General features: G+C 42.9%; 2 protein-coding genes across 7 annotated transcripts in view; both read left to right on the top strand.

The window, feature by feature from the left end:
• The first annotated feature begins 8 nt into the window (after nt 1-8).
• Nucleotides 9-2440, top strand: mtfp1 (mitochondrial fission process 1). Its single transcript, XM_037266027.1, has 4 exons — nt 9-181; nt 691-818; nt 1010-1242; nt 1403-2440. Exons 1-4 carry the CDS (start codon nt 112-114, stop codon nt 1467-1469), a joined length of 498 nt encoding a protein of 165 aa, XP_037121922.1. The 5' UTR covers nt 9-111; the 3' UTR covers nt 1470-2440.
• Nucleotides 2441-3091: 651 nt separating this feature from the next.
• The window catches only part of LOC119130964 (mediator of RNA polymerase II transcription subunit 13-like), a 56966-nt gene continuing 35283 nt past the window's right edge, over nt 3092-24774 (top strand). For 3 of the 6 annotated variants that reach the window (XM_037264972.1, XM_037264971.1, XM_037264970.1), the window contains exon 1: nt 12074-12145. In XM_037264972.1, coding sequence (XP_037120867.1) covers nt 12074-12145 — 72 coding nt within the window. Of the gene's footprint in view, nt 3325-3657; nt 4084-4171; nt 4231-7117; nt 7171-11056; nt 12146-24774 lie in introns of those variants that run through there. The other 3 variants (XM_037264974.1, XM_037264973.1, XM_037264969.1) reach the window with 3 other exon arrangements.

Raw genomic sequence — 24774 nt, 5'->3', positions numbered from 1 at the left:
AGAAAATGTTATTTTGAACGAATCGTTCACTCACGAGCCAACACTACCCTGGTGGCAGTCGGCATTCTACTCGAGTCACAAGCGATGGAGTAAACCACGCCAAAAAGAAGCATGGAGCCCACGGGAGAAAAAACGAGTGGGGAAGTTGACATCTATCGCGACACATGGGTCCGCTTCCTTGGTATGTAACATTTGTTATTTTTTCCTTCCCCGGAGCTGACTTGAAGCAAACGCGGGAATGAGGCAAGGGAACAGGGTCACCCTGGAGCTGCTAGCTTGCTCGGTAGCTAACTCGGGGCGGCGAGGAACATCTGTCATTAAAAATGGCTATTTATCACAAACGTGGCCGTCGAGATCACTGTGTGCCACAAAATGCAACGACAAACACTTTTTATTTGCATTGACGCTTTATCCGACCTTGTGTAATTTACTAGTTGTAGGTGTGAACAGCTCAGTCAGACCAAAGTAGTTGAGCAAGTTGAGGCAGTGACTCACAAGGAGTCATCAACTCATGAGCGTGTATTACTTTTGGTCTGTATACTTAACTATAGCAACAAGTCTGCTTTTTAAGTACAGGGTTTGTCCCACTAGTAGGGGAAACCTCAAGGGCATTTTTGCTGCAGCAACGCTTCATGAATCATGAGCATTAGGAATCACTCGAAGACCAACGTGCCCCCCCCCATTATTTAGGGTACGCCAACGAGGTGGGGGAGGCCTTCCGTCCGCTGGTTCCAGTGAGCTTGGTTCGGGCCAGCTACGTCGTGGCCACTGCTTACGTTTCGGCTGATGCCGTTGACAAAGGGAAGAAAGCAGCGGCGGTGAGTATGAACGGAATGGTGAGTTGCAGGTGACAACCAATCACAGTTCGGCTTGTCACTTGACCAAGCTCGGAAAACAGGTGAGCCGTGATTGGTTGTCACCTGAGCAACTCTGATGTCATTTTCAGTCGAGAGAAAGTGGGACCACATCGAACATATTGTAACAAAGATTCTTCTTGGCCTCGTTTCAGGCGCACGGGGATGAGCCGGGCCAGAAGACGCGGGTGGCGACAGCGGTAATGGACACGTTTGTGTGGCAGGCCCTGGCCTCCATCGTCATCCCGGGCTTCACCATTAACCGCGTGTGCGCCGCCACGCTATACCTGCTGGGCCGCACTACCAAATTGCCTCTGCCCGTGCGCAAGTGGACAACCACGGCCGTCGGCCTCTCAATCATCCCTTTCATTATCAGCCCCATCGATAGGTAGCGTCTATTTTTTCATACATCACTGTTCAAGAGTTATGGTTAAATCAAAATATTTCAAAATGATGCATCATTTCTGAATGTTGACTCTTCTCATGGGAAAAGTCAAGCAAACTTAAAAAAGTATTGCTCAGAACCAACTCTGTCGTTTACCTTGCAGGTCTGTGGACCACCTGCTGGATTCGAGCCTCCGTAAGGTCTACGGCCACAACGAGAAGGAGGAATAAGGAGCGACGAGGCACTTAAAGAGAGCTGTAAAAAAGGGATTTTTATAGTAAATCTTGACATTGTACTGTATATAACACTATGGAGGTGTGTTGCTGTAAAATTGTGACCGTCAAGGTCTTTGAATGTGATACGGCAGGGAAGCACTTTGCTGTAAGCGTTCATAATGCGGGGTACACACAGACTATTGTTTTTTGTTTTTTTTGGGTGTTTTGTCGTAAGCCATATATTGTTCTGCTTTGACCTACCGTAGTCTGCCACAATAGTTCACTACCTTGTTCCTCCCAAATTATATTCTTCGGTACTTTACACCTTTTACTCTGCACTTTGGTTTTTATCAAGCTGTTAGTTATGGGAGCTTTGCACTGGGAATGCAATTTACTCCACTTTTTGCGAGATGGTACTGTAAAAGTGTGGACTTCACACGTATTCATCGCTGCTACATCATATGTTGGCATCTCCAAGCACATGGTTACTGTTTGCGGTACTTTTGTTGAATGGCGGGACTACTGCTGCGCAAATTACGAGCTATGCAAGGGAATAGCGGCAACAGGGAAATGTACATAGAATATTGGGAGTGTTTGAATTTTTGGGTACTGTTTGCCATGGTAGTAGCAATAACTGTCAATGCTGTTTTACATTTATTGTAATGTTTTGGTGGTGGGGTTGAAAAGTACTAAGGAAAGGGAGACTACAACTAATAATACTCTATATTCATATTCAATGTTAACATTTCAGAGTTTACTTGTGTTAGCTGTGTGGTTGCATGCCACTGATGTAAAGAAATACTGTACAGGTATTTTTTTGGTATTGTTGAGTGTTGGAGATGGGGTACATCTTGGAATATTTTCATATAACTTAACATTTTAGACCCACTTGTCAAAGTGAATGTTCCCCTATTGTTTGCAAAACTGGAGGAAAAAAATGCTGTCTGACTTGTGAAATAAGTATAAAAAATAAATAATACAATGATGTTTGGGAACGTCAAGTGTTTTTATTTACCGTAAATCAAGGGTTCTCATATCAATAATTTTTCAGCCAAAATTAAAAGCAGTACAAAACATTTTTGGTTGGGGTAAAAAAAGAATTAAAGCAGATCGCCATGCCGTCATTGTCTGATGTGTTTAACTTTGCTCCATTAGTATAGTGATCTCTCTGGAGCTATTTGCCTCAATACAAATAACAAAAACATATATTATTAAAAAAGATTTGCACAGAAAATATGTCAACATAAAATATCCTCCTTTGCAGTCATAGTAAATATTAGTTCTCAAACAGAAATTATTAAATGCATTTTAAATAAAGTTTTAAAGTAATTGACAGGTGATGCTCAGCGGGATGGCAGGTTGGGGCGAACCAATCTGCTATAGGGGGGATTGGGTTGTCAGCAAAATTAATTTAAAGAACCTACAGAATAGATATTTGTTGTATGAACAAGTATTTTTCTGAAATATTCACATCATTATAAATTGTTTTTTTTAAAAGGATTTTTGCATGGATTCTACTTCTTAAATATATTTTAAAATCTCACGTACCCCCCTGTAGTGCTTCCATTTAGACACGTATATGAGAACCACTACTCTCGACTACTGACAACACAGCTCCCAAATCCCAATAACTGTACAAATATTGTCATTTAGAGGATTAAGTTTAGTCTCACCACCGTGCTATTAAGGTTTTTATCGAGGAAAAAAAGAAACGTCAAGCCATGTTCCATATCGACCTGCAGCTGATTCTAATTACCCTATCGTGCATTTAAGGAGAAAGAACGTCAGTTTACGACTCGCACTTCAGTCATGTTGCTTCTTCTTCATTTTGTGTTTTTGGCACTTCTGACAGCAGCAAGAGGTCGTCGAGGTAAGTGTGTTTTGCTCACTTTATTAGGTATACTTTAGCAATTTTCACGTCTAATTAAACTAGAAAACAATTTTCCCCACACACTGCATCCACTGGAAGCGCACCAGGTGTCTTGATAATGACGAGCTGACTTTTAATTTTATTCCGTTTAATTTGAATGTTTAATGGAGAAAGTTACGTAAAAATATTTTTCTATGCGCCCCTAAAAACGACTTTCTGATTCATAATGCGTTTGTGGAATTTGAATTAAGCAGCAAAATCCACTTCTTGTTGTTGACTGGAAATGACGTCACATTCCGTCATGTGACAGTCACATGACCAAACTCAGGTGAGCCGTGACGGTCGCTACCTGAGCTCGTAGGCACTGTCATTTTCACTCGACGGCAAAAGGCAGCTAACAAACAATGCTCAAATGATTCCGGTAAAATGTAGTACTGTGCAGATGGTGTTTTTTGAAAAAAAAAGTAATTGTTCACTATGAACACACAGACCTGAAGGCACTACCCACTTTATCTACTCTTAGCAAACCTTGTTTCTACATTTAAGGCCTTCCTGATCTACCTATCCTGGGCCAATGGACCTTCTCAGAGGCAAAGTCACAGGATGAAGAACTAGATTCACTTTTTAGAAAGTCCTCTGACGACTACTTGATTGTGATCATACCTGAGAGCACAGTGATGACAGATACTGTCACTATAACACCAGACTTAAAGAACCTGATGACAACTACAAGAGAACTTCCATTTCTCAAGGCACAAGGTAATCTTTAACTTTTGGTTAACCTTCAATTTTTGGTTAAATTTGCCTGTTTAACATTATTTTGTTGTTGTTGCTTTGGCTGTTTCAGATGAGAGAAAATCAAGATCTACAGCGTGGAAGGTGGTTGTGGTGGTGGCCATCTTGCTGGTGTGTATAGCGGGATGTGTGAGCACTGCCTACTACCTGTTTGTCTGGAGAGGTGGTCGCATTCATTATCAACCTCACAGAGTGGAGGCTTGAGTTAATAAAATTGCCTATGTGACATCATTAAGTATCATCATACTACATCTTTTTTTTAAATTTAAATATGAATGTGTCACAGTACAAAACAAAATGTTTGTTGTAGAACCAAGTTATTCACCCTTGTAGTTTACGCTAATGACCAGCAGATGTCCCTAGTGTTCTTATTTTGTATAGCAGCAACATGTCAGGAGCACAAACTTGACATGTGGGGGGTTACAAACAAACTCTTTTGCTTTACAATAGGTTTGAAATTAAATCTGCACTAATGCTTATGTATATAACGCCCCCCCCGCCCCCAATTATCTACTCATATTTGATTGGCATCATAAGGAAATTAATCCAAAAGTTAAGCAAGCAGATTCCCATCAAGTCTGCCACTATATTCCCGAATCCCCCTTTAAGCAATATCAGGTGGCATTGGGGGGAGCTTGTGAATTGAATTACCCCCCCCCCCCCCCCCCCCCCCCCCTGTGATAGATGGGCCTGTTCGCAGGGGGCTGCAAAATGGAGCCATTGTTCATGTGTCACTCCGATTGTCACGTCCCTCTATGATTGGTGCCTGCCTGGTGAAGGCCACAAGTGGATGAAAGACCTCCCTCTCTCCTCCTTATTCTTCTCACTTGTCTCTAGTGTCCCCCCCCCCCATGTCCAAGTCCTTAATTCTATTGCTTCCACCCACCACAACGCTTTTTTTTTTTTTATATGAAGCTAGATCCACAGAAATGTGTCTTAGTACAAACAAGTAAATGTGTGTTTTTTGGTTTTTAACTCTATTCTATACACGCAGATGTCAATGTGAAGTTCTCAAGGGTGATTATCATTCATAAATAGTTCTCAGTGTTTGTTGCCTGCTGGGTTACAAGTGTTTACAAAAAGGTTCTCCTCAGGCTGCGCTGACTGAATTGGGTCAGAATTTTCTCAGTTGCCCAATCAAAACAATGGAGGAAGTTGTGAAATAAAAAGGCATCTAGTAGACTTATGATGTTGAATGAGGCAACAGAAATTGTATTAAAAATGCGAATGTATTTACTTTTGATTTCACAATTTTTAGATAGTTAAGCCAACAAATTTACTATGTTTTATAGACTACTTCAATAAGAGAATATTATATTCATAAAACATCTTTAATTATGACACTGAAGACATAATGCATCATACTTTAAGATTTGTTTTCAGTAATGCGTGTGTGAAAAATAATTTAATTCTAACCATCAAAATCTTGTCAGGATTATTTAGCTTGATCTTTTCTTGAGATCAGGAAAAAAATGACTGTTTCAGCAAATGATACAGATGACATACAACAAATTGCATTCATTTGCCACAATGAACTGAAAGAGTAAAAAATGTCAGCGTCTTAAAAATAATTAATTGGACGCAATCATTAGTTATGGTCAATTGATAGTAATTGTATTCTGCCACTATTGTGGATTCGACATTGCTCTCAGACGGCTACAAACAAGTAAACACACAAACGCACAATGACCCCCCCTCGGACCCCTCACACTTTGAGTGAAGGACCCTGTTTGTCTAAAGGCCATTTTGAGGGCACCAACTGAAATGTTTAACGCTTGCCGGTAGATTTATGGAGGTCAGCCCAAGGCTAGGTTTTGAGAAGGAGAAGACAAGGCTGTACCTTTTGGATTGATTTCACACGCTCGGAGGAGGAGGGGGAGAAAAACACCATGCCACATTAAAACACAAAGGAAAACGTAGCAGGTCCGTGCGAGAAGAAGCGACGGCGCGATGGCGTCAGGGAGCATTCTGCTGATAAATAGGTCTGTGAAAGACAAAGGGGCTGGCAGACACGTGCAGGGTTGGGCATGTAGGATCCATTTCTCTGCACAGGAGAGGCGGGAAATTGCCTCCTTAAAAAAATTAGTATTGCTAGTGTGAATGAAGCACAATGTGATATTTGTCCCCCCCATCCTAAATTTAGTAGAAGTATAGAAATATAGTAATAGAAGTATTTTGTCCTTGGCATTTTACATCTGGTTAGGAAGTATGTGGGCCTATGTGGCCCCCTAAGTAGACTCGGGCCCCTCCACCATTGAAGTTGCCTCTACCTGATATATGATAAATGAATATGAATGATATTACAATACCAATAAAATAAAAGGATCAGAGGCTTGGAGAACACATGACTCATATCAGCAATGTTATTAAATTAATTTTGCCAATCACGGCGCCGCAATCTGGGAAGTGAGCGATGCCTTGAAAACGGCAACATGACAGTTCTTTATCATGATTTGATGCTTGACGCTTGTCATCCAGTTCTGTGTGCTCCGGCGCTCTCTCTTTGTGCCATGAATTAGAGGCAACATGAAAACGGAGCAGACCTTCAGCAATACATAATGTATGAGCAGCTCCAAGGCTCCAGCTGAATTCTGTTCAGGTGGCATCGGAGGGTGCAGCCGAGCGGAAACGTCGGCCGGTCACTTAGTGAGTGTCGCGTGTGGTAATCTCTTCGCACGGAAGCTCGGACCATGGCGGTCCGACGTACAAGCAATGTTCATGTTGTCAAAATGCTATTTGGTTTATTAATTGTATATTTGGGTTTCACACTGGAGTTTATAGTATCATTGATTAACATCCAGTGCCGTGTAAAAGGGGGGCCAATGTGCTGGAGGTCTACCTGAGAGGTTATATAAAAACGACCCAATATTCCCCCCCCCCTCCCCTCCAACACACTTTAAACTCAATAAAGCACAATTTTAAAAGTGTTCCTTAGCACACTTCCTCAAAAAAAAAAAAATTCCATTGCTTCTGTTCATTCATGTTTTTTGCTTTCCAGGGCCTGAACTTTTGTGGTATGTGGAAACGGACCCCCGGGAGACACCTCAAACTGTAAGTGTCAAATCCTTTTGATTTGTTACATTGTGTTTCGCATCATTTTCTGCATTATAAATAACTAAATGCTATCATGTGTTTGAATATCATACAACTTTGACAAAGCTGGGGATTGGCTGTTGAAATACGTGTAATACCGCAAATCATAGTGACAGAAGGAAGCTTTTTTTTGTGTTTCGTACCTTCCTGTGTGTGCAACGAATGTAATACCTCGTCTGTCTGCTCGACCACGCCCTCTGGGAGCTATGATTCATCCCCCCCCCTGCGCTAGTTTCACATGCAATGACAAATCGCAGCCAAACAAGTGACTCGATGAGACGCAATATAATCATACTTAACGTCCTTTTTATTTATTTATTTTCTTTAACAGTGACTATTTTTGTCATCGCAAATAGACATTGTGTATCGTGTGTGGTGTTGCGGTTTGCTGCTTGGGAGTGCACACCGTGACATCTGGGTTGATTCACTCCGGCAGCGTTGTGTTGTGATGGTGCTTGTGCGGCATATTGATTTCAGCGTGACTTAGAGATGTCTTTGTAATGTGACGACACAGATGGCAAATGACTACAATAGCAGAAGAAGAATGCCGCATGTCTTTGTTGTTTTTTCTCACCTTCAATTTGGAATCATGGCTAGCTGTCAATTTTGCACTTGGAATTTTATGGCGTATAGTTTATTCAGTTATTCAACTCCTCCTTTCGCGCTTTCTCTCTCTCTCTCTATGTATATAAAACACACACACATAATGTAACAAAAATATTTGGATGGAAACATGGATAGGTCAATGGACAATCTGTCTTGAAAAATCAAATTTGGTCCTTGCGCCGCAAGTTTGCCCACCCCTTGTAGTTTTCCAACTCATTGCATGAAGATGTTTTAGTTCAGACTAAGCGTTGAAGAAAAAAAAACAAAAACAACGTAGCCACAGTGAAGTAACTGCCGACTGTAGTGGCACGCAAAGCCCCTTGCCCCAAATGCGGAGTTGTGATTATTCACTTCAGCATCCAGAAACCTGACACGAATGACAAATAGTAAGCGCGCTGACCAAAAGCAAGGAGACGTCTACCTTAGAAAATAATAACAACAAAGTTCGGCCCTTCTCAAGAATAATAAAACAACAACAACAACAACAAAGTTTAGACCTGCAGACGTTCCTGTGATTTAAAGTCTCTCTCTCACTCTGCCACTACTATAACTTTGCCGGCTGCCATGATGGATGAGGCGGTGTCAGCCCATGTTCATTATAATGCACACCATCTATTCTCCTCAGCCACACTCTGCCGCGCTCCAGGAAATGCCAGTGAGGTAGTAGCGCACTTGCACAAAGAGGAGCAAAGCCCTCATCTGATATCACGGCCAGACTTTGCTGCTTTGCTTTGCTGTGTGTTAACTTAGCACCCAGTGAGCCATCAATCACTGATGAAGATACCCCACTTGGATAACTGCTATTTGTGTGTGCGGTGAGGAGGGGGGGGGGGGGCACAGTATGACTGATGAACACCCTTCAGTGTCCACACGAGCATATTCCCTTGAAATATGCTCGCCCTGAATCATTAATGAGCACTCCCGCAGTTAACGGTGTGCAAAAACATGAAGAGAAACACGAAGTGGGAGTGCTTCTCGTACTTCTCGTGCTCGCCACATCAATGTGATCGTCTCATCTGGCGTATCAAATACACAAATGACAACCCTTCCGAACTGCTTAGGAATATTTAGCGTGTATTTTTATTATAAACACAAGCAATGAATTATTCTGTATTACAATAAATGTCAGGTTTACTATGCATGCATAATAGTAATAATAATAATTAATAATAGAAAAATACTCACATATATTCTTCATGAAAATGACAAAAAATATTGTGACTTACTAAACGGACTACTGTACATCTTTTCTTCCACACACACATTCACACACAGACGTAGTATATAGTATATACATATCAAGTCAGCGGGGGCCTGATGAAAGGAAACGTGACATATGGAAACAGATTCACTCAAACCGATCTGAATCTCGTCTATCAGCGCCAAGTGTACCAAACCGTGTGTGCGACTATCTTCTTTTTTTTCCTCCTCATAAAGCCTTTAAGGATCTATCGGACAAAAAAGGTTACCCGAATGACTTGTGGCTCATTCCTGGAGCGGAGGGATCAATAACCGCCAGGCTAAGTCCCCTGCTCATCCATCTGATGCTTATCTTTCCCCAGCAGCTTCAGGAGGAAGCGCTGGACTTTCAGGCCCCCAACCCCTTTCCTCCCTTCTGTGGCACGGTTGCAACAACATGCGCTCTCATGCATGAAGCACTGTTAAATGATTCATGTCAGAACCGCACCAGTATCATCGGACGCCTTCGTTATATCACCCGAGAAGCGAGTCTGTTGCCCCCACTAAGTCGCGTGGCGCCAAAGTAAGGAATGGCCTATAAATAGCTCGGCTAGATTTACACATAAAGGTAACAGAAAGGATGGAGCGTCGGGGCTCGGAGGAAGCGATTAATTATAAAGCAGAAATCAAAACGCTGACATGTTGTGCGTGAATGATCGCACCGCTTGTCAAAAGTGTCTGAGAAAGAATGTCAATTCCCCCCAAAGTGTCATCTTAGGAAATTTGCCACAATCGGCCTTGATCTGCCGACGCTTTTAAATGATTGTCACTTAAAATCAGATTTGAATAGCCGCTATAGTCAAGTAAAGCCTGTCTGGTTTGTCACTCACTTGATGACTAATTCAAAGGCTCGACATGTAGCTATAAAAACAATCTCTGGCGGAACAGCGTGATCATTTCCATTTCGACATATTATGCATGAAGAAAAGACATCAGGGAGGGATTTCACTTTTTAATAATCATCCGATAGTTTGGTGGCATTGACGTGAGCTACGTAACTGTACTGTTGATCGTCGGAAGCACGGGAGCGGTCTCATTACGTTCCATTACAAACACACCGACTGTAAAGCGGTATGATAAGTGCTCCTAATAAATGATTAAATAGGGAGCACATATTGGATGGGAAGACTCCATTTGCGTCGAGAAACTGTTGTTTCCTTCTTATACATATATATGTGTGTGTGTGTGTATGTATATATGTGCGTATGTATATGTTTGTGTAAATATATACACGTGTTTATATTTGTCTATATATATGTATGTATATATACCCGTATGTATATGTATATTTGTATATTTACGTATATATATAATAATATATAAGGTATGTATGATATAATATATACATATTTTTTATATTCGAGATAAGACTTTGGATAAAAAGAAATTTATTTTTCAGGAAACAGTTGCATATTTATCGAGGTAAAAGTCATAATATAACAATATCAGGTGCATATTTTTGATACATTTAACATGATTAGTATTATAATTATTACTATTTATTGTTATCATCTATCCATTATCCGAACATTATCCTTATTATTATTATTGAATGTGCTACATTCAGTCCGCTGCTGTACACCACTTGCATTATGCAAACATGCAGCCCAAATATGTATATTGTATCAAATTACTATTTATACTAATAATCGAGAAGGTGACACACACAGTGGCTCTTTGCAGCTGTGCAAGATGTAATCCCACACTTGGATCACGTGGGTCGCTTGTGTGCGCGTGCGTGTCGTGGGTGGGGGTGATTGTGGGGTGGGGGTGATCGGGTAGGGGGGGGGTGGTCAAATGGGAAAGGCGAGTCTCTTGTTGTGCGACGACCGCCATTACATTGCCGCGCGTAAGTGGGGGCGGGCGAGCGTGTGTTGGGGGGGTTGTCTTGGATGTTACGTTGAACGAGCGTGCGCGCGCAGACCCCACGAACGCCCCCCCACCCCTTCCCCTCCACACCAGCACCTCTTATTTACCAACCTCAATGACATGATCACATAGCGAGGACGCCAAATCCACGCGAGAGCGAGCATTTTTCTACTCACGCGCACACACAATAAAACGTGCAAGAAATCGGTGCTTTTTCTTGGCGTGCTCTTTGCATGTGCGTGAGTGAGCGCGCGCGCGTGTGTGTGCGGCAGCGAGAGGACGTGTCGTAATGATATAAAACTGAAAGGAAGGAAGGAAGGATTTTTTTTTCACGCACACACACAGAAGGCTGCTTGTCGCTTTCCTGCCGCTGGAGTAAGAATAGTTTCTCTCCGTTTTCGGACGATCGTGGATTGTGCCCCACTTTTGTCCCCTCAGGAGGAGTCGAGGGGACGCGAGGAAGCGCCGTTTGGGATTGTTGTTGCTGTTTCTTTTTTCATCTGGAAGAGAATCTCCATCGGTTTCCTGAATAGAGAAGCAACAGAGGGATTAAAACATTCCTGGCCGGGTTACATTGTGCGCTGTGCTAAGAAAGGCGGCTATAAATAGCCCCCTGCGCGATTCTCATAAACTATCACAAGTGGTGCATGGGATCGTGAAGAATCACACGCGTGTAAAAATCACACTTGTGTTTGTTTTGTGGGGTGTTTTTTCCCTTGAATTCAGAAGTTTTCCCCCCCTTTTTCTGGGCGTGCGTGCGGTCGTCGGTGCGTTGCGGCGATGGATTATTATTCCGATTATCACTACGATGTTCGTCTCAGACTGATCTTCTCCAAATGGCGTGGATGTGTCCGCCTGACCTGGATTGGAATCGTGTTTTGATCCCCTTGTGTGGATTATTTTCAATTTGACCATGGGCTCATCGTGCACTTCTTCTCTGTGAATACGCCCCATTATTTGCTTCTCTTATTTATCCGGACCCCTTGTGAGGTTTTACGATTGTCCCCCTCCCCTTCTCCTCGCTGTGTGTTTGTGTGGAGTGGACCCCACTTCAGGGACGGGACCCCCACTCTATGTGTCAGCCCCTTGGGGTGTTGATGTAGGATTTCGACATGCCTAACGCTGAGGAGGCAAAGCTGGGAGCATTATGACGACAACGACGAACTGGGTGGCGAACGGGGCAAGCCTTGAGGACTGCCACTCCAACATCTTCTCCCTGGTAGGACATGCAAACAATTGATTGGCTCGCTTTACGACGCAAAGTTCCACCCGAAATATCGTGATTGCAAAAGATTGGCTTTAGCTTCCAAGATGAATTCATAATCGTTTGAACCCTCGTGGTGTCCTGGAGGTGCCCCTTGTGATGGCCCCTGGTACCCCCACAAATCCAGCTATAGCAGTGGAAAAAAATTAATATATTTTTCCCATATAAATAATACAGTGCTGAGCATAAATAATAAAAAAAAAAGGCATAACTTGAAATTACTTTAAACGTCATGGTAGCTCCTTGCTGTCCTAGTACCTCACTGACAAACAATAATTTTGATATACAATGCACAGCGAATTATGAAGAACCCAAAATGGATTGACAGTTTACCGGGGGTGACCCTTCCTATTTATTTGATCCCTAGCACCTCAGAAATCCTGCTACAGCCCTGCAAAATTATATTTTGACATATAATACGGATATGAACATAGTCTAAATCAAAGAATAATTTGACACCTTATATTATGATTTGGTTTTATATACAATACAGAGAAAGGAATAAAAAATGGAGTCCTGGGGGGATGCCCCTTCTTTCTGTACCGCCCCCCCCCCAAACCACACGACGTTTACTGGACAGTATTATGGATCCTGCACCCTTAAAACCGCTGGGTCAGAAATGACCTAAATATTTGTGTAACCCTTTGTGTCCCTAAAGTTGGACCAACCCAGTGAGTAGTTTTTGTAGACCAGCTGGGCTGGGTTATGGGTGTGACCCTGCTCGTTGGGGTGGGATTGTATTCCACAAAATGGGTTCAATGGGACTTTGCTGCAGGGTTAATCCAACGTGACCCCCTCCAAAAATGGTCCAAAGTATAATTGGTTCTAATTGATAATTATTTCATCGGTCAATTTGTTGAATTTAGCAGTGTATTCATTGAATTAATTTTTAACCCCCTTTGTGATCTAATGTGAGCACTGCTGTACAGCCTTAAAAATGCAGGCTAAAAAAATGTAAAAAAATAAATAAAATTGGACTGACCCTACTACTTGGATCAACTGAACCTTTTTTATTTATATGCATCCAACCCAATTTACAAAAATTGCAGAACGTTTGCTCAAATTCACCCAAGTAGTGGGTCAGTCCAATTTTTTTTTTGTTTAATCCAAATTTAGATATGTTTGACCCTGCAGTTTTAAGAGTGTATGATTAGTCCATCCTTCATCACAGCAAGTTGAGATCTTAACTGCATTTGATGATTCACTTCCTGGCATATGTCAAAGATGACAGTCTGAATGAATTATGAAAACCTGAGCGCTTTCACATGCCAGATATTGACGCTCACTTTTGATGGTCCCGGAGGCGTTCATTAAACAACGTTTATTTATTTCTTTTTTTGGTCGCAGAATGCCACTGGGGAGGGCTCTTTCTAATCCAATTTTTGTAAGCCAGTCATTATACAAACAACAGCAAGCACAATACAGAATTGGAAATACCTGATTGAGTGCATACACCGCTGTCAACCTTATTAATAAACATGTTATTCAATTAATAATGCACAGGCACGATAGGGGCGATATATTCATTAGAGTCCAAGAGCCTCATCAATAAGTAAAGCTTAGCATGTGAGGCTAAAAACGCTTATAATGGAGTAAAACACACCTCCTAATAATGCTCATGTGGAGGGTGAAGGACCCCCCCCCCCTCTTCCACCACAGCATCATCCCCTTTTTAAATAAATCCTCTCAGTCTCCAGTGCCGAACGGCGGATGCCCCTCAAATATTTCTCCCTGGCATAATGATTTGCTCATCTTCAATATTGTAATGTGTCAAGCTACACAAACGGCTTACCAGCTCATAAATCAGAGCACGGTGCCAGGCGAGGAGCAGTCGAAAGCTTTTTGCTCCTCCTCCTCCTCCCATCAACCTTCCAGATAAAAGCTGATAAAATGTTAATGTTGCCCTCACAAAGATTGGCTGAGAGGAATTTTCTGACAGGCGGCGACACGCACGGCAGATAGGCTTTGAGGTGAAATTTGGTGACTTTGTCAGGAGGCCAGTGCCGTGTTTGGCACCACCTACCTCCCCCTCTAACCCCCTTTAAAAAAAAAAAAAAAAAAAAAAAAAAAAAAGCAGCATGTTAACTGTCCAACTCCCCGAGTGCAGCCAAGTGGAAAGGCATGCGGTAGACTGGAGCTCCTGCTTTGGCTTCAGACGACAACATCCAAGTCCCCAGCCAAGTCTTTCGGCTGGTGACCATCAAAGTCGTAGGCCCGGACCTGAGCGGGGGTCATCGGCCGATTGTGCTTTGAGAGGTTAAGAGGTCCAGTGGCTACCAAAGTGGCGGCCATAAGGTCTCGCTGATGGCTTCGCTGTTGCGATGTTGGTGGACGTAATATTCCTTGTTGTTGAGTCGTCGCTGCAGTGTCTCATACTAATGTTATAGAAATATATTCATTATTTTCTTCGTTTTGCACCGTTGGTAACATTTCAGTCACCTTATTTGGCCCCACCTTGTGTCACAGTGCAACCATAATACCTACCTGTCAAAACAAAGCATTGTCATCATAGATGAGTTTGCAAGATTCAATTGTGTAAGCGCAATCTCGGCAAGTGATGCGACGCTAACAAACGAAGCGCGCGGTTCAGAAAAAACTAACCAGAAGTTGACTGACTGCACATGTGATTGAGCTGTGGTCATTTCCTGCCTTTTCTTTTGCAATCACTTTGCTATTGTTTGAACTTTTGTTTGGAAAGAAGCGGTGATTGTTTGCTGAATGAGATATTGTACCTTAAAAAGATTCTTTAGGTTTCTGATGACTCGTTTAACTGCAGTTGAAATCTTGACTGATCTTGGATCTTATAAGGCAGAAAAAAACAGGAACAGCACCCACTTGGAGGAACGTGATTCAGGCAGCATCATCGACCATGACAAACACGTCCTTTTTTTTTTTTAAAGCCACTTTTATGTTTCAAAAGTACTTTTAAAATTAGCATCGTCAGTTATTAAAAAAAAAAAAAAAAAAAATTTGGGTCCCACCTGACCTGCAATAATGTTTTTTTTTTGGAGACAGAATGAAACTTTCGCCACCTCTATTCCAATATAAAAAAGTAGTTTAGTGGACCTCTTCTTTTTTTTTTTTTTTTTTTTTTTTTTTTTAGTACCAACTGGGCATTACTTGACCTATGTTGGAACATAAAAAAGGTCTTGGCTAAGCAGTCTGACAACCTGTTTTACTGCATTCCTCCATGCGCTAACCTTGTCCCTCTCACTGATTTACTGCACCTCGCATCATTATCACGAAAAAAAAAGAAGTATAGGGAGCGAAAACAAGAGGAAGATGTGATGGCACTTCACAAGGCGCCTGACCGTCATGAGCCGTCCATCAGCGACGACGCATCGGTGCAGCACGTATAACCGCAAAACAACTATGCCGCGTTCCCGTGATTCTCCATCTGTGACGGGACGCAAACGAGCCCCGTGTAGGACGTGAGCTGGCTGGCGACGGAGGAGGGGAAAGGGCGGAGGACGAGACGAAGGGTGGGGGAATGTTTTTTAGCTCTGACACAGAGGAAAAAAAAGAGAGAGAGAGAGTGAGCAGGGCTGAGGGACTGCAGTGGAATCTGTTTTCATTTTAGGAAAGTATTATGACTGATGTGCATTTCCTGACTGCTGGCCTCAGCCCCCGTTTGAGCGAGCGAGCGAGTCAGACGGAGGGAGAGAAAATTAAAGAGCGAAGGAGCATAATGAGAAGGGAGGGTGCAGAGGCAGCGAGAACAGTCATCTGGCTGTGGACATGTGCAGCTTATTGTAACAGTGACTCAAGCTAAGCAAAGGCAGAGACTATAAAAAAAGAAAAGCAACACGCAGGAAGCCTCCAGCGTGTTCTTTGTACACTCGCCGGCCACTAAATTAGGTACACCTGCACAATCTAAAGCAATTTCCAACCCTTTCTTGAGCCAAGGCACGTATGTAATTACTGTAGGATTTGTGTTGGATGTGTGCCTTTAAGGGGCGTGGCCTAATGAGTCCTGGCAGTTCCTGGCGCATATTCTCAATTTGTAGTTTTGCGTTTGACTCGGGGTCAGAGACTGTGGCTCTCCTTGCCCACATGCCGGGGCATTAAAATACAGTGGCCCCTTATTATTGATCATAGAATAACAAAATTCACTCAAGTCATAAAAAATCAATTATTTTTTTCAAACGATAGGGGGAAAAAAGTGGATAGGTGAATCATTTTTCGATATTGGCTCTCTCTACATGTGCAGGTGGTCATAACGTTGCGTCCGTACCCCGGAGACAACCTTCAAACATTCGTCGTGTAGCGCGCACATAAACACGACGGAGATTGAAGGCACCCACATGGCCACGCAAGCATGCAGTATGTATCTCACATTGGAAACGCACTAAATCTGCCAGCTACACTTGCACATGCACACAGTATATATGTTTTATGGACTTGAGAGGAGGGGGGGGGGGTTTGTGAAAACATCCCCGCCAAGGACGCCAGCTTGTGCAAACACAGGTAGAATGCCGACTCTTTAATGAGAGGACGTCTTGTGTCCCCCCTCAACGGGCGAGGAGTGCACCACTGGTAATTAAAGTGTCCTCGAGTGGAGGTCTAATGTGATCAACTAAGAGCCGCTCATTAGCACAAACTGTATTCCAATAGAGATCCCGCCTTTATAATAATGATGTGATGGTCCGGCCCAGAAATAAAGTGCTAAGCTATGCAGCTGTGGGAGCGCCATTAAGCGCGGCGTCTTGATTTATAGCGGACGAGGCGCGGCGGCTTGTAAGGAGACGCAGGTGATCAGCAGCGGTGTCTTTTTAGCACCAGGTTGTTTGTGTTTGCCTTTTTATTAATAGGACTCGCACGGATAAGCACGGGAGAGTGTCGACCGGCAAAGTTTCAAGTCAGACAAGAGAGAGAGTATATTGTATTTCGAGAATTTTCACAGTTCGGCAATGGTGGATTCACATTTGAGGATTTCTTTTCATTATATAAAAAATATTTAAATTTTGTATTTAAAAATGAAACTTTTGTCTTTGTTTTTGCTTTTCCAGGAGCCAAAAAATGGCCAATTTTTGCAGATTTAATTTCTTTTTACGCATTAAAACTGTACAATACATCCAAACATACTTCCATTAAAATATATGCCCACCGCCTCCAAAAAAACATCAATTTTTTACCCATTTTCAGTTGTAAAGAAAAAAATACTATAGTACAAAATATTGCAAAACAGTCAAATTTTCTGCCTGCAATTCATTAATTCTTCATTGTAGTAAGCGTTAAGGAGCCATTGGAAACTCAATCGTTTGGGAGCAGACAAATCCATTTCGGCGACCTCTAAATAAGGACAGAACCAGTCCAGCTTTTCCGATTCCCTCCCGCGACTCTTCTCCAGCGCCTCCATCTGGTCACTTCCCGTTGGCCCGAGCGCCGTGTTTTTTTGCCGACTGTTGACAGCCAGCGTCGGCTTCACCTTGAGTGCCTGTGGTGGTGCCTCCCACTAATCTGGCCCCGTCACTTCTACCAAAGCCTTTGTCATCACCGTGGGACTTGACCCCGGCCACGACTGGCTCATGGTAGTGACAAGTGACAACTTCCAAATATTAAAGTACTTAAATATTTCTTTCTGGTGACTCTGCATGAATCAAATTTATTCAGATTTTAGCTGGATGTCAGTTCTCAGCTAGGTGCTTCTTACCTTGGCCATGGTGGTTACAGTTTTATTGCTGTTTATTTGCCAAATTACATTTTTGGATGGAGAACCAGTAGAAAATGTGAATCCAGGAATGCATTTTGGATATTTTAATCGCTTGTCCACAGGTTTTTGTTTGTTTGCATGTGTAATTTTAAGCTAGGTGGTCGTTTTTGCGGAGTGCCTCACTTGTAAATTTTGAATCACAGAGGTGAAGAACTGATCTTGCAGAAAGAGGGGAAGGGATGCAACCACCGCTGGCTTGCCGAGTTGGTAAACGGGACTAGACGGGGGCAGGGGCATTCGGAGTTCTGTGGCCCGAGTGTCAAATATGTAAGTCCCGCGGTGCCAGCTGTGTTCTATTCTTAGCGCCCGCTAGCGTTGGAGCATGTGCGCCGGGCGACAGGAGGCTGAGCGGGAACGCCGGGTTGGCAGCGAGCGCCGTTAGCTGGCTCCTGGAAAGTTAGCTTGGCAGACGAGCAAAAGACTGGCAGATAGAGTCCTGGATGGTTAGATTAAACACATCATTGTCACGCCGCCGCAGCCTCCGCCGCCCGCCGCTCTTATTTATGACGAATTTAGCTGTTATGTTGCATCAGGGGGATGTTCTTGTTATCTCGGGCAGAGACGCTCCATCTGGCTCAGACGCATCTTCACGGATTATTCTGCCTTCCAATACATTTTCCGCTTTACTTCTGGCAAGCGTGTTACACTTTCATCTCGGTGGGGTTGCTCCTGCGCAACTTCCTGTCGACACTTTTCTAACCGCCGTCTTTATCAGCAAATGATGTTTCCATTACGTTTTTTTGGTGGGGTGTACAAATTTCCAAAAAATCTTTTCTTGTTATCGTTTTCTTTCAGACCGGGAGCTGTAATTTCCAATCAGCTTTGATTTAAATCTGACACTGAGCATTTAGTACCACTTATACTTAACCTTGAAAATCCCATTTAAAACGCTGATAATCTCAATCCCCAGATCAGGTTGTAATTTGTTGTTCTTAGTATGTGCCTGAAAACACGAGGCAGTTTGTTTCCATTTGCTATTTTGTGTGTGTGGAAAGCAAAACTATAAAAATGTTCATTCATATGGTCAGTATTTCGTAAAAACGGATGTAAACAACCAAACAAGCAGCATTTTTATTTTTTGTGTTAGTGCTCAGTACAAAGCAAAGTACAAACCGCGCGCTTCGTCATTGATTTCGCAGGTGACAAATGTTCAAGCCTCGGTCGAGGCGTCTTTATCTTCGGCCCGATCTTTTAACGACGGAAGCCGCAGCGACAAAGAGAATGAACTTTATTTAAGGGATGTATTCGCGAGCTTGTAAATGGCCACATATTTCCTGCTACCCAAACGGCTCTGCCGGTATCCCACTTGGCCGCCGTCCAGAGCCCACTTAGGTTAAAAGGGCTCCTTTTAGATCCGGCGAACAAGAGAAGGAGAGAGAGAGACAACACGGTGTTGTCTGCTCGCCTCTGCAAATTCTAATGATCATCATGTGCTCGTGTTCCGCCGAGAGATTATCTGTGACCAATCAGAAGGCTACTTGAGGAGAACAAACACGTGTGCTGACTGTTGATTCACAGAGTTGGCGTTGCATCGATTCTCCTTCGCGCTCATCTCGAATTAGCTCCGTGATTCTTTTGTGTGTTTTTTTTTTTAATGGAAATGTGTACAGGTCAATTTCACTCCTGGCTTGCGTGTAAACGGCGAGCCTTACGTAAGACTGAGCTGAACGCCGTACAATTTAGGGGACTTGTGGTTGTTGAGTAAACAGCAGATTAGAGAGACAGCCGCGAGTCTGAACCTGCCCAGGTGCGATCCAGGTTCAGATCCAGGTCGGTGGCATGGCCGTGACTACTTCCCGACACACGACCGCTTTCTCTCCCTCTCTTCTCTCTCGCCACGCTTGCTCTGTTGAAAAGAGGAAAAAAAAAAATCAATGCAGCAGACTGCAAGCAAAATGAGATGTTTCATAGCACTTATGCTCCATTTAGCCAATTGGGGGAACAATAACACTATTTGCTACTCGTAGGCACTGACGCCTCCACGCAGGGCCGATCAGCGAAGCACAGTGGTGAATCATTTCTTTCCCGTTTTCCATCGCTTATTAAGGAATTACGCAGACGGGGTGTTCCAATGTACAATGCAAAATCTGAACTGTTAAGTTTGTTTCAAGGTATGAATTTAATTTGCTTTTTGGTGGTACTAAGTTGATCACAAAATTTGTTACAGTACAAATTCAACAAGTCCTAAATGGATCTAATCATTGTTTTTCTTTGCCACATTTCCTGTGCTGTCTTTTGTACAGGATGAACAAAGTGTGTCATTAAGAGTGTCATGTTGCAGTGTTTTGAGTGTGACGCCGTTGTTAGTCAAGTAACTGTTAATTGGTTGCCTAGACCGGTTGAATGCGCGCTCCGCTTTTGTCACACCTCCAATAAAGATGAAAACCCGAAAGAACAAGAATATTATGAGTCTCACCCACTCGCTAATTAATTTGTCCCCTAAAGCAGTCTCTTTAAAAAAAAAAAGTTGGCCAAGAAAATGGACTAATATTCCAACATCCGTATCATCTGCGTGTGGAAAAATATCAAACGAAAAGAACAGAGCCGCTAGTTTTAGACACAAAAAGCAATACGAAAATAGATACAAAGAATATTTTGTTCTTGCTTCATCTTTTCCTTTGTTTGCGCTAGAGAAAAATCCTGCAGCTGTTGTATGTTGCTTAGCAACAGTTTTTGTGTGTCTTCCTTGGCTTTTCCGCACGTCTTTGTCTTGACTTCATGTCTGCGCGCCTCGTCACACTTAATTAAGTCAGAGACACCAGTGAGGCCGACTGGTTTATTTATTTGCGCCTTAATTATTTAGGCTAAGCAGGATTCGCCCTTTTCCGACCGTCCCGCCACGTTTTGACAGCAGTCGGACGCGGGCTTTGTGTGTCGTTATTTGCGTCCGAGCGGCCCGGATGATGTCTTGCGCCCTCCCGTTGCCCGCCTCTTTGTGTCAGGTGAGGAGCGGCGGCGGCGGAGGCTGGCTGCCGCGTGATTGGCAGCTCTATCTGTCACTCAGCCCTGGGGACCCTGGCTGCTCTAATTAGGTCACTTGGCTTGCTCACCTCCCGGGGCCGCGTGCTACAGCACAACGCAGATCAAATGACGCTGCCTTGTGTTGTGGGCACGGGCGGAGGTGGCGGCACAAAGCGAAGGAAAAGCATCTGTTTAGTGCCTGCAGCCCCGCGGGCCGCTTTCCGAAAGCCCCCCCAACTCCCTCCGCACCTGTTTGCCACATTTGGGTCGCTACATGCGCTCCTTCACTAGTGCAGTAAAACACGTTGCTCTTCATTCGCGTGGTAAGACGCCCGAGGGGTGGGTTAATTTGATTTCGCAGGGCTAATTGATGAAAGTGGGCGTCGTCGCCTGCTTTTTTTTTTTCTTTCTTTCAATTGCTCGTTTGTTTTTGTCTCTGCGCTCTTAACTAACTGCTGTGTCAAAAGTAAACCAGATTGGGTGAAATAGTTAACTCAGAAAGCCTAAGATGGCTGGGTCAAGATTTTGATCCAAAAACGACCCATACTGATGAACTCAAGCTACGAAATAAATTATATTCTATGATGGATTGTAAATAACCCAACATGGGTCTATTTTTTTAAGCCACAGTTTTAAAGTGTGTGAATGACTTGTTTGATTGTTTGCAATCCTGACTGCGAGGCACCGCCGTACTTAACCGCCGTGACTTATTCAACACGACTTCAACCTGTCCTCCCCGCTCGCTGACTGACGAAGATAACTTATGACAAAAGCGGCGTGTCGCGCGCGCCACGTGAGCGAAGCCCCAATATTGGCAGCTCGTCAAGCGTCCCAGCCGATTGGAAGTTGATGAGAAAGCGATGCCACTCGGCCAGAACAAGTGTCTCACTTGTGCCCGACGAGGTAAAAGTGCTGATACAAGCCGTCTCTCAATTGCCCAAAGGGCCTCCTTTGTCAGCCCATCAGCTCGCAAGGCTCTCCAAAGCCTCGTGTGAGGAGCGAGAGAGCAACAAAAAAAAAAAAGGGTCATTGCTCTTGGATGGCGTATTTGCAAAGTCCGTGTCAGCTTTGATGGAACTGCCCACTTTACGCATTAGCCATAATTATACAAGACCGCTAAAAGCTACAAGCGTGCCCGTTAAGACTAATATTCTTTTTTCTCGGCTTCTTTTTAAACACAAACGGTTTGAAGTGGCGGAGAATACGTTTCATAAGGTAATTAAGACATTTAACGCAACAACAATAAAATGAACTGTTTTCACTTGCTCCCGGGCTCCCCATACTAGCTGTTTTATTTTTCGAGTATTTTACAATTATTGATGTCCAAAAGATTGTAAAAATGCCGGGCTGCTCAGGGAAGATATTTTTTTTTTACCCGCACGGGACCGCCTTATAATCTCAGAGGCAACCATCAAATTCTAAAATTTGGTTAAAATGTTGAAAATCAGACAGTTAAATGGTTAGGCAAGAAATCTGCAGATATTAAAGGATATCTGACCTAAAAACTGACTGAAGTTAAATGGGTTCTTGTCACCTTTCTATCAATCCCCAATTTGTCACAGCAAGAAGCATATTGATCTTTTATTGATATCCGAGCCAAGGTGCTTGTGGTCATATGTCACGCCGGTTCATTGTTTGCCAAGTGTCAAGCCAGTTATCAGGGAAACCTCGCCTAAAGCCAGATCGATAACATTATGATTTTTATATATCAACGATATCTAGTCCTATTGATTTTTTTATTGACACGCCTACTTGCGGTGGCTGAGCCTCCGGCTGAAAGGCGGCTGAGTTCATACTTAGAGCTTCGACATGCATGTCGGCTTTTGTCAATTTTTTATCAGAAGTCACTCGTCAATATTTTTTTTGTGAGTAATGCTAAGATGATAAATCGAAGGCAGTGAATACTCCCTATCTATTTTAGAGCTCCGTTTTGAGTTCACAAGCACACGCCTCCCTTCGGGACGACACTATGATAAAACTCTGCGCTGTAAGGAAATGAGCCTCGCTGTAATGGATGATGAAGATTATGAGGACATGTCCCGAGCTTGACCTTCTGCTTGAGTACACATACATGCGGTAATTCCAAGCCTGAGCTCCATCCAGGTCACCTTGTTTTCATCAGGACGGCGCATTTAACACACTTGTTTACGCTCCGGTTTCGTAAATGGTTGAATATTTCAAAGTGATTGTTTTTTTGTTTTATTGGGTGTTTAGTTTTACAGTCGGCAAGGGAAACACTAACTCTTGAGTAGTCATGAGATAGAAACAAAAAGGTTGTATGAGGTTAGTATTATGTGAGAAATGCTTTTATTAGCTTTTCTGCTCACTTTTAAATCGTAAGATGACTGATGGGGGTGTTGGGGGGTTGTTGAGACACTCCCAAAAGGCTTTGGGTGACGGTGAGGCAGTGCTGAGAGATGAGAAGGAGAGCAGAGATGCTGAAAGATAATAGAGGTGAGAGGAAGGTCACCGTTTTAGTGGCGGAAGGGAAAGCTCTTGTTTTCGGGTCCGGCGCTGACTCTTAAATTGGACCGGACGACCTAGTGAACAACAGGCGGGCTCAGAAGAGTGAACGTTTTATTGACAGAGACAAAAATACACTTTTGTTTTTTTTCTCCTCTTTGACCTATTTGCTTTATGTTGCCGTTGAGGTGACGACCAAAAATGTTTTTTTTTTCTACTTCATTTTACATTTTGTTTGGGTGACTTACTTGGGATTTCCAGTTACCATTTTTGTCATCTTGACAGAAAGTTTTTAATAAAAAAAAAAATTACAATATGAGAAATTTGAAACTTTTGAAGTGCAATTCTGGTGCAAGATTTGAATCCAGAACCTTTTTTTAATTTTTTTATTTTTTTTGCCCTTTAATTCAATAGTCAATACAACAAACATGCATGCACAGACACTACTAAAGCTGTTACCGCCACTGTGCTTTATACACTTTGCTGTATCCACCTCCCGGCGATTAACATTCGTACCATTAAAGGTTGTTTTTGTTTGCGCGGCAGATTACAGCACTGATTTGTCACTAAACGCAAGCGATTGAACGGCGGATAATTTAATTTGCAGGGTCGACGGGGCTTTTCCCGCTCCCCTTTCACTCTAGTGTTTAAAGTGTGAATTTAGTAAATGCGTTACGATAACAGGCTGATAGTATCAGTCTAGCGTGATGAGACATCTTAGGCGCTGAATAATAGAATAGCAAAGGTGTTTCTATTCTATCGTGTATGTTATTATACCTCTGCTTGCAATGAATAATTTGCACAAAAAGAGTCTCGAGTACATGAGCATGAAAGTGATCAGGAATCCAAAGGGACCAAACATTAGGAACATCTCTCATTGTAATCTGGGGCCCAGGATTTGTTTTGATTTGAAGGCAATTTTTCCCTTGGGAAATAAATGGAAGTAGGAATAATGAGTCTCGCTTCAACCTGTTGCTTTCATGCAACATGCAAAAATATTTGATCATTTATGAATGATTAAATCTCTATGTGGCTCATTTGTCAATAAGGGGAAATCTAAAACAGAAAAGGAAGAAGACTTCCACAACTACTATAAGTGACTCAGTAACTGCATTGATATTAGCCATTTAGTTGTAGAGTATAAATAATATTTAGTATTGTTAGATATTATCTGTTTACATTTGTTGCTGCACCACTTGTTTTTCAAATCTCTATTGCATATCACTGATGCTATTTGAAAGCCTGTCGCAGCTCGAGAAACCTGAGTCAACAGCCACCACTACATTTTGGGCTAATCACAAAAACGAGCATATTTACTGCTCGCACAAAAAAAAAACGCTTCAATAAAAACGCTGTAGGTGCGACAGGTCGATAGATAAACAAGCGAGTGCACGTCTTTGTCTGTTTACATGAGCGCATCCAGGATGGCGTGCATGCCATCATCATG

This window comes from Syngnathus acus, chromosome 12 (assembly GCF_901709675.1).
Source record: "Syngnathus acus chromosome 12, fSynAcu1.2, whole genome shotgun sequence".
Taxonomy (NCBI): Eukaryota; Metazoa; Chordata; class Actinopteri; order Syngnathiformes; family Syngnathidae; genus Syngnathus; species Syngnathus acus.
Note: the sequence above shows the minus strand (reverse complement) of the source record. Positions and strands in the feature narration are given on the sequence as shown.